The sequence below is a fragment of the Diceros bicornis genome, chromosome 12, assembly GCF_020826845.1.
Source record: "Diceros bicornis minor isolate mBicDic1 chromosome 12, mDicBic1.mat.cur, whole genome shotgun sequence".
In the NCBI taxonomy this organism is placed as follows: Eukaryota; Metazoa; Chordata; class Mammalia; order Perissodactyla; family Rhinocerotidae; genus Diceros; species Diceros bicornis.
The window spans coordinates 14,662,578-14,676,882 of record NC_080751.1 but is presented as its reverse complement, the minus strand read 5'-3'; the positions used below and the strand labels follow the sequence as shown (position 1 = coordinate 14,676,882).

Below are 14,305 nucleotides of genomic sequence, written 5' to 3'. Positions count from 1 at the left end.
AGCAGAGGGTCAAGGGCGTGTATTTAGGTGCTGGGCTCCAAGCAAACGCCACCATCCAGGACTTCCTGCCTTGGTGGGCTCCTCAGCAGGGCAGGACAGTGAGGAAGTGGGCCCCTTTCAGGGGCCCCAGCTCTATAGCTCGCACCACACTGTGGCTGAAGTTGGCCCATATCCTCCTGAGCACCCCAGGCAGCCACTGCATGCCACACCGAGTCAGGGGCTGTGGGTGACCTTGAAACCCCAGAGAAACACCCAAAGAGAGATCACCAAAGATGCTGGAAGATTCTCTCTCCTTATGTGGTGCTTTAAGAGCCCAGACTTGGGTTCAATTCCTGACCTTGCTAATTACTAGCAGTAGGATCTAGGGTAGGCACTACCTCTCTGTGCCTTAGTTTTCCCATCTGTAAAGTGAGAAGAGTCACACCTACTTCGCTAGATTGTGGTGCCATTAAGTGAGATAATATACGTGATGTGGTTGGCACAGTGCTTGGCATACACCACTCACCTAATAAATGATATCACTGTCGTTGTTGTGGCCAACATGTCTGACATCTTCCTCCCTCATTACCAGTGACCAGCCTGGCCCTTTAAACATCCCAAGGGCTCAATTCTTTCAGCTTCTAATGCCCATGCTACTTCCATGCTAACCCCCTAGCCCTCCACCCACAGGCCCCTCCCCTCTCTCTGCCCACAGGAGGTTTAGCATACCATATGCCAGGCTCCTGGATCTGGGTGGCTCTAATGCACTGCGGGGCCTACATGCATGCAGCATGTCAGAAGTTAACCCATGTAATGAGAAACACCACTGGTAATAATAGCCCCTCTGGTCGACAGTGAGAGTCACACAGCGACGGCTCAAGTGTAGGAATGGACTCCACCAGCAGTGGCTGGGAGAAACATAACCTCAGCAAGAACAAGCTTCAGGAAGCGTGGTGAAAGAAGCAAACAGAATTGGGCTTTTACTGGGTGGGGACTGGCTAGTCATTGGATGAGCAAAGCACAAAATGATCTAGTGGGCTAATAACAGGCAAGCCGTCAACACCTAGTAAGAGCCAGGAGGCATTTAGGACCATCAGGAGTCAGCATGAGGACTTGGTCCTGGGGGTCTCTGCTCTAGGCCAGTCCTTTCAGAGGCTCCCTCTTTCTTAGGCTCCACACGAATCGCTAGACATTCTGCTTTGTGAGGTCAGGGTCTGTCTAGCTCACATCAGGCTGCTGGCCCCCGACACAGGGCTCACACAGCATGGGACCTCAATCAGTATTTGCTGGGTGAATGAATTTTACTGATTAACACTCATGAGCATATCAGCTGGGATTAGGCTCAGCAAGAAAGGAGCCAAGAACAAGGAAATGGAGCTGGAGGTGAAGCTGGGGGGGGACTTTGGGTGGCTCATGAGCCACTGAGCATTGGAGAGTGTGGGACGAACCTGAGGGCTCCAAAATCATGCCTGCAATTGTGTGAGGTGGGTCTTGAGAGAGGACCTGAAGGCCTCGAGTCCTAGTTTCATGGACAGTAAAGCTCTTTGTCTGGAAAGCTGTCCATAAACACCAAGTGTGCTCGCTGAGAGAGGAAGAGGAGAGAATCTGCCTGTTTATAGTGTTTATGGGAATCCCTCCTGTCGTAGGCAGCTTTGGAGATGTAAGCCCAGCCCACAGCCCCCAAAAGGATGATGCCCCTCTGGCAGCTGTGTTTGCAGAATGTGTGAGCTGTGCCCCCTGGCCACAGTTAACTGGACCAGAAACAATTAATTAGACACCTGACCTAAGCCTGGAAATTTAGATTGGGTCTCTGAGATAGCTGGCCTTTCTTGATGGTTTCTGGAAGACAGAATATATACACTGGACGCCGAGGACACAGACAGGCAGAAAGGGCTGCAGAGAGAGAGGAGTGAAGCAGACTGACAGGAGAAGCAGGGGGAAGAGGCCACGCAGTGCCAGAGAGGGGACTGAGCGGGTGCTGCGTCCACCCGCTAAGCTTGGCTGTTTGTTCTGCTTTGGGACTGTGAGAAACTCCCTTGGTCTTGTAATATAAACTCACACACACACACACCCCCTCTGTCTCTCTCTGTCTCTCTCTCTCCTCGCCCAAGTCAGCTCAAATAGGTTTCTGATACTTGTCATAAAATTACTTCCTTCATCATGAGTTCCCCTTATATGAAATTCTAGAGTATGGAGATTTTCTTCTGCGTACCTTCTTAAAAACTGCAAATGTAAGAGTTATAAAAGAATGTGAGTCGCTATAGTAAGAAGAGTTAGAATAAGAAGGAAACAGCAAGACTGTGCGCCCATCAGGGAGGGACTTAAAGCCAGAGTGACACAAGGCTGGAGGCCTCTGGGAACTCACAGAAATTTAGGCAAAGGCATGGACCTCCCCCAGGATGTGGGCGAGGAGGCTGGAGTCCATACTAGCTAACTCTCAAGGAATAAGGTAAATCCGACTAACGCACAGGTTATAAAAACTTTATATTTATTAGGACTTTCATTGGTTCACTTGCAGACTCTCAACCCCAATTTCCCCTTAGGGTCTGAAGGTCACCAAACCAGGATTCTCTTCTAATAGGCTCTTTTGTTTGTGTTTGTGTTTGTTTTTAGAACAGCCCTCAGGGCTGGGGAGGGAATGCTGTGTATGTCATAATTCCAGGAGATCCAGGATTTAAGGTGTCAAAGAGCAAGAAGAGAAAAGAGTAAATACAGGCTTCCTCTGGGAAATTTTAATTTGCCTTCCTGCCTGCCCATCCCCTCCCCGAAGGGGGCATAAAAGGTCTAGAATGATCCTCATTCTTTCCTCTTTTCCTTCTTTCTTCCTCCTCTCTCTTCTTGTATCCCTCCAAGATACAAGGAAATTAGGAAAGTAAACAACGGTGAAGAAGCCATACCATTTTAAAGCTTCAAACTCTAAAAGAAACCCAATTGTGTTTGCTACTATGTTGGAAACACAGCCTGTCTCAGGAACTCCTTTGTAGAGGAGATGCTTTAGAGATAAATGTGCCTTCTGTTCCAACCCTGGCTCCTTCCTCATCAGAAACAGGGAGAGAAAGACCACATGAAATATGTCCTTGGGCCTAAGGCCTTGGAACCACACGAGACTCAAATGTCTGGCTAGAAAAACAGCCTTTCTCCCCTTTACTGTTCATCTTGGGGTGGTTTTGATCTTTCAGTGACCCTAGAGTTGTTCAATACCTGGCAAGTGGAAGAAGGCCTTAATTTTTCACACCCCTTCCACCAGAAGGATCTCATAAGCCCTTGGTACCAATGAGGGCAGCAAAACCAAACCAATACCCACTTGTAGAGGAAAAAGATTTGGGCTTCTTGCTCTTAAATTGGGTTAATGGATATCAATTGAACTAAGATATGTTAAGTGCCTACCATGCACCGTGCACCAAGTGAAGTATTTTATGTCTGTTTGTATAGCATTTAGCAACTCACAACAACTTAGCATGACCAACAATCCTGGTTTGCTTGGGACTGACCTGGTTTTAGCACTGAAAGCCCCTTATCTCTTGTCCTAGGAAACTACTCAGTCCTGGGAAAACTGAAACAGGTGATCACCCTACAACGATCTTTCACTCTACAAATGAAGATGCTGAGACTCCAAGGTCTATGCACCCAGGTTGGGCTTGGCCAATCTTGTTTCTCTTGGATCTTAGCTCCAGTTCTTATTACCAGCCGAGAAAAGTGGAAATGCAACCATATTTCCAAAGCTACTTCTAATCCACTTGCTCCTAATGGCCTCTCAAGAGGTTCTCAGAGCCAGAAAATGCATTCTTTCCAGGTAAGCAGCATGGCTCTTACTGAATCCAACCACATGATTCTATTCCTCATAAATGCTCTGCTTGCGTCAAAATTGATTGGCTGCTAAGAATTGATTTCCTAATATTATTTTCCCATTGGGGGAAGGGATGGTAAGGAGAGAGAGAATAAACAAACCAACTGCTCTGGCATATTATTCCCTACCTACCTATCCCTTTCACCATAAGGCAATTTGGCTGCTTGCAAGGATGTAATTCTCAGCCCGGGTTCAATGTGGTGATTGAACAATGATGTTTTAGAAAGGGCAGCAGTGTGGCGTAAGGGGCGTGCACAGCCTTTGAAGTCAACAGAGCTGTTTTCAAATCCCAGCTTCACTGATTATAGCTACATCACACTACATCTCTTTGAACCTTGATTCCCCAATCTGAAGATGGGGATAGTAATATCTCCCTTTTATTAATACTATGCCTTTAGTTAACAAAATTATAATGAACTACTATTTCACAGGTACAAAGCTCCTTCACATACAATGTCTTGCTGGATCTTTGCCATTATTCCATGAAGCAGGAACTGAAGGGGTCTCCTGTCAATCCTTCCTCTGCATAGCCTGCCTTACACTCAGGCCCAGCCACATCTAGCCTCCCTAACCCGGCCCAGGCCCCCCACATTCTCTATGATCCCCCTCCTCTGTAGTGGGGTTTCCCACTGGGGCTATGTGGCCAGGCCAGCTGGACCCCCTGCCTGGGCTGTCTGGATGGATTCACAGAATAGGCAGGACACTCAGAGAGGGAAAACACATGTGGTCAGGTGCCCTACAGCAAAGAAAAGGGGGCGATTCAGACAATTATCTAGATGCTGCAGGTAAAATGATTCTGCCCTGTTTTGTTTTCCCTTCTGCAGGTGATTGTCACTGACCCTGTGATGCAGTGGAGTACAGTTTATACTTGCAACACACATCCATTTGGCCTGGAAGAAGTGAATGATTGAGGGATGAACCTCTACCATCCCGTGGAGAATGGCAGGAACAAGCTAGCCCCACAGGCCACAGAAAAATCACTGTGGCTGTTGACTTGCTAGCAAGCTTTGTGACTCCCTTAAGCCAGTGTGTCTGGAACTGGGGTCTGGAATGCATTCTTAGGAATAGGTGAGATCTATTTGAATTTAATTTTGTGTTTTCATTTTGATGATAATCTTAAAAAGATTTCTTTTATCAGGTATAAGGGAAAAATTTTGCTGTTCTTATAATTTGAAATTGAAAGAGATATTTTTTGGAATAAAACTTTAGTTAATTAAGATAGTGTTTCTCAAACTATGATTTATGGCCCCCTGGGGCTCTGCAAACGTACAAATGCATTTTCATGGGTCCACAAGAATTTGTTTTCCCTTTAAAAGGGATTCTTACTTTACTCTAGCTTGAAAGACACAGCTGGAAATTTCCTGTCCTTCTAGGCTCTCCCATTCTCTCTTCCCTGTTCCATAGTCAAGCCAGGGACAAGCCAGTAACACACATGGTATGGGAACGGCAGACTGTGAAGGGAATGTACCAGATGTACAAATGTATCAAAAGATTCTACATTCTCTCCCCCTTGGTTTCCAGTTAAAATCAATGTCCCTTTAACTGAAGCAGAAACCACCAAAACATCGTAAAATCCACCACTCATGACTACTTCTGTGACGCACCAGGTCGCATCAATAAATACAGCTTATTGGGCCTCCTCCAATAAGCACCAATTCTAAACCACTTGCTTCTTTTCTGGCTCAGGAGGGACCCAGCAGGCTTGACTTTCAAACGGTAACTTCATCCCTGAATGCGGGAGAGGTGGGGGTGTGGGGTGAATGGAAATGCCCCAGAGAGTGAGTGGGAGGCATCCAGATCCACGATAGGGAGCAGGAGGTCTTTCCACCAGGCTCACCTCTGGGTCCTCGATGTTCCTACGCCTGAGCATGCATGTGTGCACATGCATATGCATGCATGCGTGTGTGTGTGTGTGTGTGTGCACATGCATATTTAAATCAGTGCTCATCTCTTACACTGGACACCTCCACAGGACTCCCCATTAACCCATCTCCCACATAGACACATTTACTCTGGGAAAGCCACAGGCCTTGGTAGACTTGGTGCCAATCACAGCAGTTGTTCAGGGTGGCTGCAGGGTTGAGGGTGGCTTAGATGGCCTTTGGGAGCATGTATGTCAGGCATCCTCCTACAGGGACACTAAAACACTGTTCCTGCCTCTGACATTCCTTTGAAGGTTTAGATGGTAAAATAACTAATTTTGCCTTGTGCAAGACAGTGGATATATATAAAAGAAACCAATCAAATACTATTTATTAGGCAGATCTGGGATATGCTGGAGGTGAAATCATGTCCCTAGAAACAGCCAAGTCTCAAAAGAATGAACTGTCACAGTTGTGCTCTAGGGATTCCTGTCTTTTCACTCCTCTTAAGACTGATACTTTTCTTTCCACAGGAAGGAACAAAAGACTGATTTTTTAATCAGCCCAGAACAGATTTCTGCAACAGCAGAGGAAAGCCTCAGGGCTTTATTGACTTGGGAGACAGCTTCCCACGGGTCTGTGAGCTCCCATGTGGGGCACCCAGGGGATTCTGTACTGTTCCTTCCAGCTCAGGTGAGGAGAGAGTGTGGAGGTAATATAGTAATGAATTCCATTTTCTGAGCACAATGCCTCATGCCAGACAGCCATGTTCATTATCGGTTCTTAGGGCAACGGCCGTGTGGCCCCTAAGAATTTGGAAATGAGGGAAATAATTCTGAGAATTGAACCATGAAATCAACAGGGAACGGATCAGAGCAGGGGTCTTGAAGTCACCAGAGAGAGACAGGGGCTCAGCCTGAGTAAAGGCGGCCCCGAGCAGGGAGGCTGGTCCCCAAAGGCAGGAGAGCAGAGGGGGCCTGGGAGGCCTGAGCCGTTTGGGGCGTTACTCATGTTTCTCCAGAGAATGCCCCCCTGCTGCGCCCCATCTGGACCCACCAGCAGATGGCTCCCCAGAATGCACCCCTCAAGAACTCACGGGTCCTGCCGACATGATCCATGCTGCTGTCTCGGCTGTTCCCCTTGCTTCCCGCACTGGTCAGTTCCTGCTGTGGTTTGTCCGGCTGCAGGCCCCAGCGGACCTTTTGCAGGCCTGAAAGGTGTCCCTTCTGGTCTCTTTTCCTCTGAGGGTAACTGGGGACTGAAAGCCCAATGTGGATGGAGCGGCAGTCTGTGGGCACAGCACAAAAGAGAGGGGAGCCAGAGTTACTGAAAATTGGCATTTCTCCTTAATATCATCCAGTTACCAAGAGCTGGGGCCACCGAAGCAGAGCAGAAAACATGGAATCCCTGGACAAGGCCACTGCCCCGAGGCTTGAGTTTGACAGAATTCCATTTCTGAACCACTCAACAGTTGCTGGAAGGGATGTCCTCGGTGCTATAGTTAGAATTCTGTTAGAATGAGCAGAACTCCCATCTCCCCATTCTTGCTTGCCCAGAGCAGCAATGACCACATATGGCTTTTCACACATGGTCCAGGAGAGAGGCCTCAGTTGGCCACAGATTTAGTCTAAAATGCCCAAGCCCCCTCTTTGGTTGTTATGAGAAAGCCATATGCATTTCTATTGAGGGCCATTTTTACTAACAACCAAGGATGACACGAACTACTTATCAGAAAAGTGAGTTATTAAGGGTTTCTCAAAGCTAGTTTTGTAAACCGGAATTTTCAAGAACTGGAGTTACCAAGAACCTTAATTCAGAATTCCACTAAGAAGCCTGACTGCTACCTAAAGCCTCGACTAGGTCTGTGCACAAGGCAGCTGGCATTCCCTTAGCTCTCAGGAAGGACATTCTGCTACCAGTTTCTCAGCAGTGTTGTCTTGAGTTGGTCAACAATTTTTAAAACAACTAATAGATTTTTTTTAGTGCAGTTTTAGATTTACAGAATAATTGAGCTGATAGTACTTAGAGTTCCAGGTACCTACTGCCACCTTACCCCACATCCACAAACAGTTTCTCTATTATTGTTTTTATTTAGATATAATTGACACGTAACATCATATTAGTTTAAAGTGTACAACATAGTGATTTGATACATGTATATATTGTGAAAAGATTACCACAATAAGTTAACATCCATCACATCACATAGTTATAATTTTTTTTCTTGTGATGAGAACTTTTAAAATCTACTCTCTTAGCAACTTTCAAATATATAATACAGATTGTTAACTATAGTCGCCATGCTGTGCATTACATCCTCAGGACTTATTTATCTTATCACTGGAAGTTTGTACCTTTGATGACCTCTACCCATTTTCCCACACCCCACAGCCCCCACCTCTGGCAACCACTAATCTGTTCTCTGTTTCTATAAGTTTGTTTTTTTTAGAGTCTACATGTAAATAAGATCATACAGTATTTGCCTTTCTCTGTCTGACTTATTTCACTTAGCATAATGCCCTCAGGATCCATCTATGTTGTTGCAAATAGCAGGATTTCCTCCTCTTTCATGGCTGACTAATATTCCATTGTATACATATACATACCACATTTTCTTTATCTATGCATCCATTGATGGACACTTAGGCTGGTTCCATGTCTTGGTTATTATAAATAATGCTGGAATGAACATGGGGGTGCAGAAATCTTTTTGAGTTAATGTTTTCATTTTCTTTGGATAAATGCCCAGAAGTGAATTGCTGGATCATATGGTAGTTCTATTTTTAATTTTTTGAGGAACCTCCATACTGTTTTCCATAGTGGCTGCACCGATTTGCATTCCCACCAACAGTGCACAAGTGTTCCCCTTTCTCCACATCCTCGCCAATACTTCTTATTTCTTGTCTTTTTGATAATAGCCATTCTAACAGGTGTGAAGTGATAGCTCATTGTGGTTTTGATTTGCATTTCCCTGATGATTAGTGGTGTTGAGCATCTTTTCATGTACATGTTGGCCATCTGTTATGTCTTCTTTGGAAAAATGTCTATTCAGTTCCTCTGCCATTTTTTAATCAGATTTTTGGGGTTTTTTCCTCTTAAGTCATATGAGTTCTTTATATATTTTGAATATTAACCCCTTATCAGATATGTGATTTGCAAATATTTTCTCCGATTCCATAGGTTGCCTTTTTACTTTATTGATGGTTTCCTTTGCTGTGCAGAAGATCTTGGGTTTGATGTAGTCCCACTTGTTGACTTTTGCTTTTGTTGCCTTTGCTTTTAGTGTCAAATCCCCAAAAATCATTGCCAAGACTGATGTCAAGGACCTTACCACCTATGTTTTCTTCTAGTTTTATGGTTTCAGGTCTTATGTTCAAGACCATTTTGTCCATTTTGAGTTGATTTTTGTTTATGGTGTAAGATAGTGGTCCCGTTTTATTCTTTTGCATGTGGCTGTCCAGTTTTCCCATCACAATTTATTGAAAAAACAGTCCTTTCCCTATTGTATATTCTTGGCTCCTTTGTCATAAATTAATTGACCATATATGTGTGGGTTTATTTCTGGGCTCTCTATTCTGTTCCATTGATCTATGTGTCTGTTTTTATGCCAATACCACACTGTCTTGATTACTATAGCTTGTAATACAATTTGAAATCAGGAAGCATGATGCCTCCAGCTTTGTTCTTCTTTCTCAAGGTTACTTTGGCTATTTGGGGTCTTTCATGGTTTCATACAAATTTTAGGATTATTTGTTCTATTTCTGTGAAAAATGCCACTGAAATTTTGATAGGGATTGCATTGAATCTGAAGATTGCTTTGGGTAGTATGGACACTTTTACAATATTAATTCTTCCAATCCATGAGCATGGAGTATCTTTCTATTAATTTGTGTCTTCTTCAATTTCTTTCATCAATGTCTTATAGTTTTCAGTGTATAGGTCTTTCACCTCCTTGGTTAAATTTATGTATTCCTAGGTGTTTTATTCTTTTTGCTGCAATTGTAAATGGGATTATTTTCTTAATTTCTCTTTCTGATAGTTTGTTATTAGTGTATAGAAATGCAACTGATTTTTGTATATTGATTTTGTATCCTGCAGCTTTACTGAATTTTTTTATTAGTTCTAACAGTTTTTTGTGGAGCCTTTAGGGTTCTCTATATATAATAGCATGTCATCTGCAAATAGAGACAGGTTTACTTCTTCCTTTCCAATTTGGATGCCTTTTATTTCTTTTTCTTGACTAATTGCTCTGGCTAGGACTTCCAGTACTTTGTTGAATAAAAGTAGCAAAAGTGGGCATCCTTTTCTTGTTCCTGATCTTAGAGGAAAAGCTTTCAGCTTTTCACCATTGAATATGATGTTAGCTGTGGGCTTGTCATACATGGCCTTTGTTATGTTGAGGTGCGTTCCCTTTATACCTGGTTTGTTGAGAGTTTTGATCGTGAATGGATGCTGGATTTCGTCAAATGGGTTTTCTGTATCTATTGAGATAATCACATGATTTTTATCCTTTTAATGAGATATATCACATTGATTGACTTGCTGATGTTGAACCACGCTTGCATCCCTGAAATAAATCCTACTTGATCATAGTGTATGATCCTTTTAATGTAATGTTGCGTTTGGTTTCCTAAAGAGTTTTTTTTTAAGATTTTTGTTCATCAGGGATATCGGCCTGTAATTTTCTTTTCTTGGAGTGCCCTGATCTGGTTTTAGTATCAGGGTAATGCTGGTCTAGTAAAATGAGTTTGGAAGTGTTCCCTTTTCTTCTATTTTTTCAAAGAGTTTGAGAAGCATTGGTATTAATTCTTGTTTAAATGTTTGGTAGAATTCACCAGTGAAGTCATCTGGTCCTGGACTTTTGTTTGTTGGGAGCTTTTGTTTTGTTTTGTTTTGTTTTGCTGGGAAAGATTCACCTGGAGCTAACGCTTCCTATCTCTCTTTTTTTTTTTTTTTTTTTTTTTTTTTTTTTTTTTGTGAGGAGATCAGCCCTGAGCTAACATCCGCCAATCCTCCTCTTTTTTTTTTTTTTTTTTTTGCTGAGGAAGACGGCCCTGGGCTAACATCGGTGCCCATCTTCCTCCACTTTATATGGGACGCCGCCACAGCATGGCTTACCAAGCAGTGCGTCGGTGCGCGCCCGGGATCCGAACCAGCGAACCCCGGGCCGCCGCAGCGGAGCGCGCGCACTTAACCGCTTGCGCCACCGGGCCGGCCCCCTATCTCTCTTTTTTTTTTCCTCCCTGAAGCCCCAGTACATAGCCATATATTCTAGTTGCAAGTCCTTCTAGTTCTTCTATGTGAGCCGCTGCCACAGCATGGCTACTGACAGATGAGTGGTGTGTGGCTCCGCGCCCAGGAACTGAACCCGGGCCACCAAAGCGGAGTGTGCCAAACTTGAACCACTAGGCCATTAGGACTGGCTCTGGGAGGTTTCTGATTACTGACTCAATCTCCTTGCTAGTAATTGATCTGTTCGGATTTTCTGTTTCTTCATGAATCAGAAGAAATTGGTCAGTTATATGTTTCTAGGAATTTATCCATTTCTTCTAGGTTTTCCAATTTGTTGGTATATAATTGTTTATAATAATCTCTTATGATACTTTGTGTTTGTGTGGTATCGATTGTAATGTCTCCTCTTTCATTTCTAATTTTATTTATTTAAGTCTTCTCTCTTTTTTTCTTGGTAACTCTAGCTAAAGCTTTGTCTATTTTGTTTATCTTTTCTATTGTCTTTTTCATTTCTATTTCATTTATTTCTGCTCTGATCTTTGTTATTTCCTTTTTTCTACTAACTTTGAGCTTAGTTTGTTCTTTTTCTAGTTCCTTGAGGTGTAAAGATAGGCTATTTATTTGAGCTCTTTCTTTTTTCTTAATGTAGGCATTTATTGCTATGAATAGTAGCCCCTATTTCTTTTTCTCCCTACAGCCCCAGTATATAGTTGCATATTCTAGTTGTAAGAACTTCTAGTTCTTCTATGTGAGCCACTGCTACAGCATGGCTACTGACAGATGAGTGGTGTGGTTCCACGCCCAGGAACCAAACCTGGGCCACCGAAATGGAGTGTGCTGAACTTTAACCACTAGGCCATCAGGGCTGGCTCATTCCCTATTATTAATAATTTGCATTAGTGTGGTACATTTGTTACAATTAGTGACCAATATTGATACATTATTATTAACTATAGTCTATAGTTTACATTAAGATTCACTCAGTGTTGTATAGTTCTACGGACTTTGACAAATGCTTAATGACATGCATCTACCACTACTGTATCATACAGAATAGTTTTACCACCTTAAAAATTCCCTATGCTTCACCTATTCATCCATCCCCTCCCTCCTGTAAAACCTCTTTTTACTGTCTATAATTTTGCCTTTTCCAAAATGTCATATAATTAGAATCATACAGTATGTAGATTTTTCACACTGGCTCTTTCAGTTAGCAATATGTATTTAAATTTTCTCCATATCTTTCATGGCTTGATAGCTCATTTTGTTTTTATGTCCGAATAATATCCCATTGTATGGATGTATCATGGTTTGTTTATCTGTTCCTCTGTTGAAGGACATCTTGGCTGCTTCCAGTTTTGGATGATTATTAATAGAGCAGCTACAAACATTCATGTACACTTTTCTATGTGGACATAATTTTCAACTCAATTGGGTAAATACTTAGGAGCATTATTGCTGAATTGTATGGTAAGACTATGTTTAGCTTTGTAAGAAGCTGCCAAACTGTCTTCCAAAGTGGTTATACCATTTTCATTCCCACCAGCAGTGCATGCATATTCCTGTTGTGTTGCATCCTCATCAGCATTTGGTATTGTCAGTTTTTTGGAATTTAGCCATTCTAATGGGTGTGTAGTTGATCACACTGTTATTTTAATTTACAATTCCTTAATGACATATTATGTCAAGCATATTTTCATATGCTTATTTACCATCTGTATATCTTCTTTGGTGAGGTGTCTGTCAGATCTTTTACCCATGTTTTAATTGGATTGTTTATTGCTGAGTCTTGAGTTCTTTGTATATTTTGGGATACATCTTTTATCAGATATATCTTTTGCAAATATTTTCCTCTAGTCTGTGGCTTGCCTTTTCTTTGTCTTAACAGTGTCTTTCACAGAGCAGAAGTTTTTAATTTTAATAGAATGCAACTTATCAATTATTTATTTCATGGGTCATGACTTTGATGTATCTCAAAACTCATTGCCAAACCTAAGGTCATCTAGATTTTCTCCTATTTTATCCTCTAGAAGTCTTATAGTTTTGCATTTTACATTTAGGTTTAAGATCTATTTTGAGTTAATTTTTGTAAAATGTGTAAGGGCTGTGTCTAGATTCTTCTTTTTATTTATTTATTTTTTTGCATGTGAATATTTATTTGTTCCAGCAAGACTTGTTGAAAAGACTATCTTTCCTCCATTAAATTGCCTTTGCTTCTTTGTCAAAGATCAACTGGCTATATTTGTATGGTTCCTTTTCTGGGATCTCTATTTTGTTCCATTGATCAACTTGTCTATTCTTTTGCCAATATCATGCTCTCTTGATTATTGTAGGTTTATAGCAATCTTGAAGTGGAGTAGTGTTAGTCCTCCAATTTGTTCTTCTTCAGTATTGTTCTGCCTATTCTCAGTCTTCTGTTTTTCTATATAAATTTTAAAATCAATTTATCAGTAACCAAAAAAAAAAAAAATAACTTGCAGGGATCTTGATTGAGATTGTGTTGAATCCTTAGATCAAGTTGGGGAGAACTGACATCTTAACAATATTCAATCTTCCAATCCATGAACATAGAATATCTCTCTATTTACTTAGATCTTTGATTTCTTTCATCAGTCTTATGGTTTTTCTTATAAAGATCCTGTATATATTTTGTTAGATTTATGCCTAAGTATTTTTTGTGCTCATACAAATGGCAATATGTTTTTAGTTTCAAATTCCAGTTGCTAGTACATAGGAAAGCAATTAACTTTTGTATATTAATCTTGTGTGCTGAAACCTTACTATAATTGCTTATTAGTTCCAGGAGTTTTTGTTGTTGTTGTTGATTCTTTGGGGTTTTCTACACAGACGATCATGTCATCTGCAAACAAAGATAGTTTTATTTCTTCCTTCCCAATCTACATAGATTTTATTTCCTTTTCTTGTCTTATTGCATCAGCTAGGATTTCCAATATAATATTTAAAGGAACAGTGAGAGGGGACATCCTTGCCTTGTTCCTGATCTTACTGGGAAAGCTTCTAGTTTCCCACCATTAAGTATAATGTTAGCTGTGATTTTTTTTTATATTTTTTTTTATCAAGTGGAGGAAGTTTACTCTCTATTCCTAGTTTACAGAGAGTTTATTATGAATGGGTGTGGATTTTGCCAAATGCTTTTCCAGCATCTATTGATATGATCATGTGATTTTTCTTTTTTAGCCTGTTGATGTGATGGGTTACATTAATCAATTTTCAAACAGTGACCCAGCCTTGAATACCTGGAACAAATTTCATTTGGTTATGGTGTATAATTCTTTTTTCAGGTTGTTCAGCTTTTTCATTGTTGTGAGGGTGGGAGTGATGACTTTGAAGCTCTCTACATGTCAAAGTGGAAACTGGAAGTCTT

The 14,305-nt window shown here is 41.7% G+C and overlaps 1 protein-coding gene across 1 annotated transcript in view; it reads right to left on the bottom strand.

Annotated features, from left to right (window-relative positions):
• SLC4A5 (solute carrier family 4 member 5) overlaps positions 1–14,305 on the bottom strand; it is a 104,883-nt gene that overhangs the window by 70,697 nt on the left and 19,881 nt on the right. Inside the window, exon 5 of the mRNA XM_058550909.1 lies at positions 6,785–6,976. Coding sequence (XP_058406892.1) covers positions 6,785–6,976 — 192 coding nt within the window. The remainder of the gene's footprint in view (positions 1–6,784; positions 6,977–14,305) is intronic.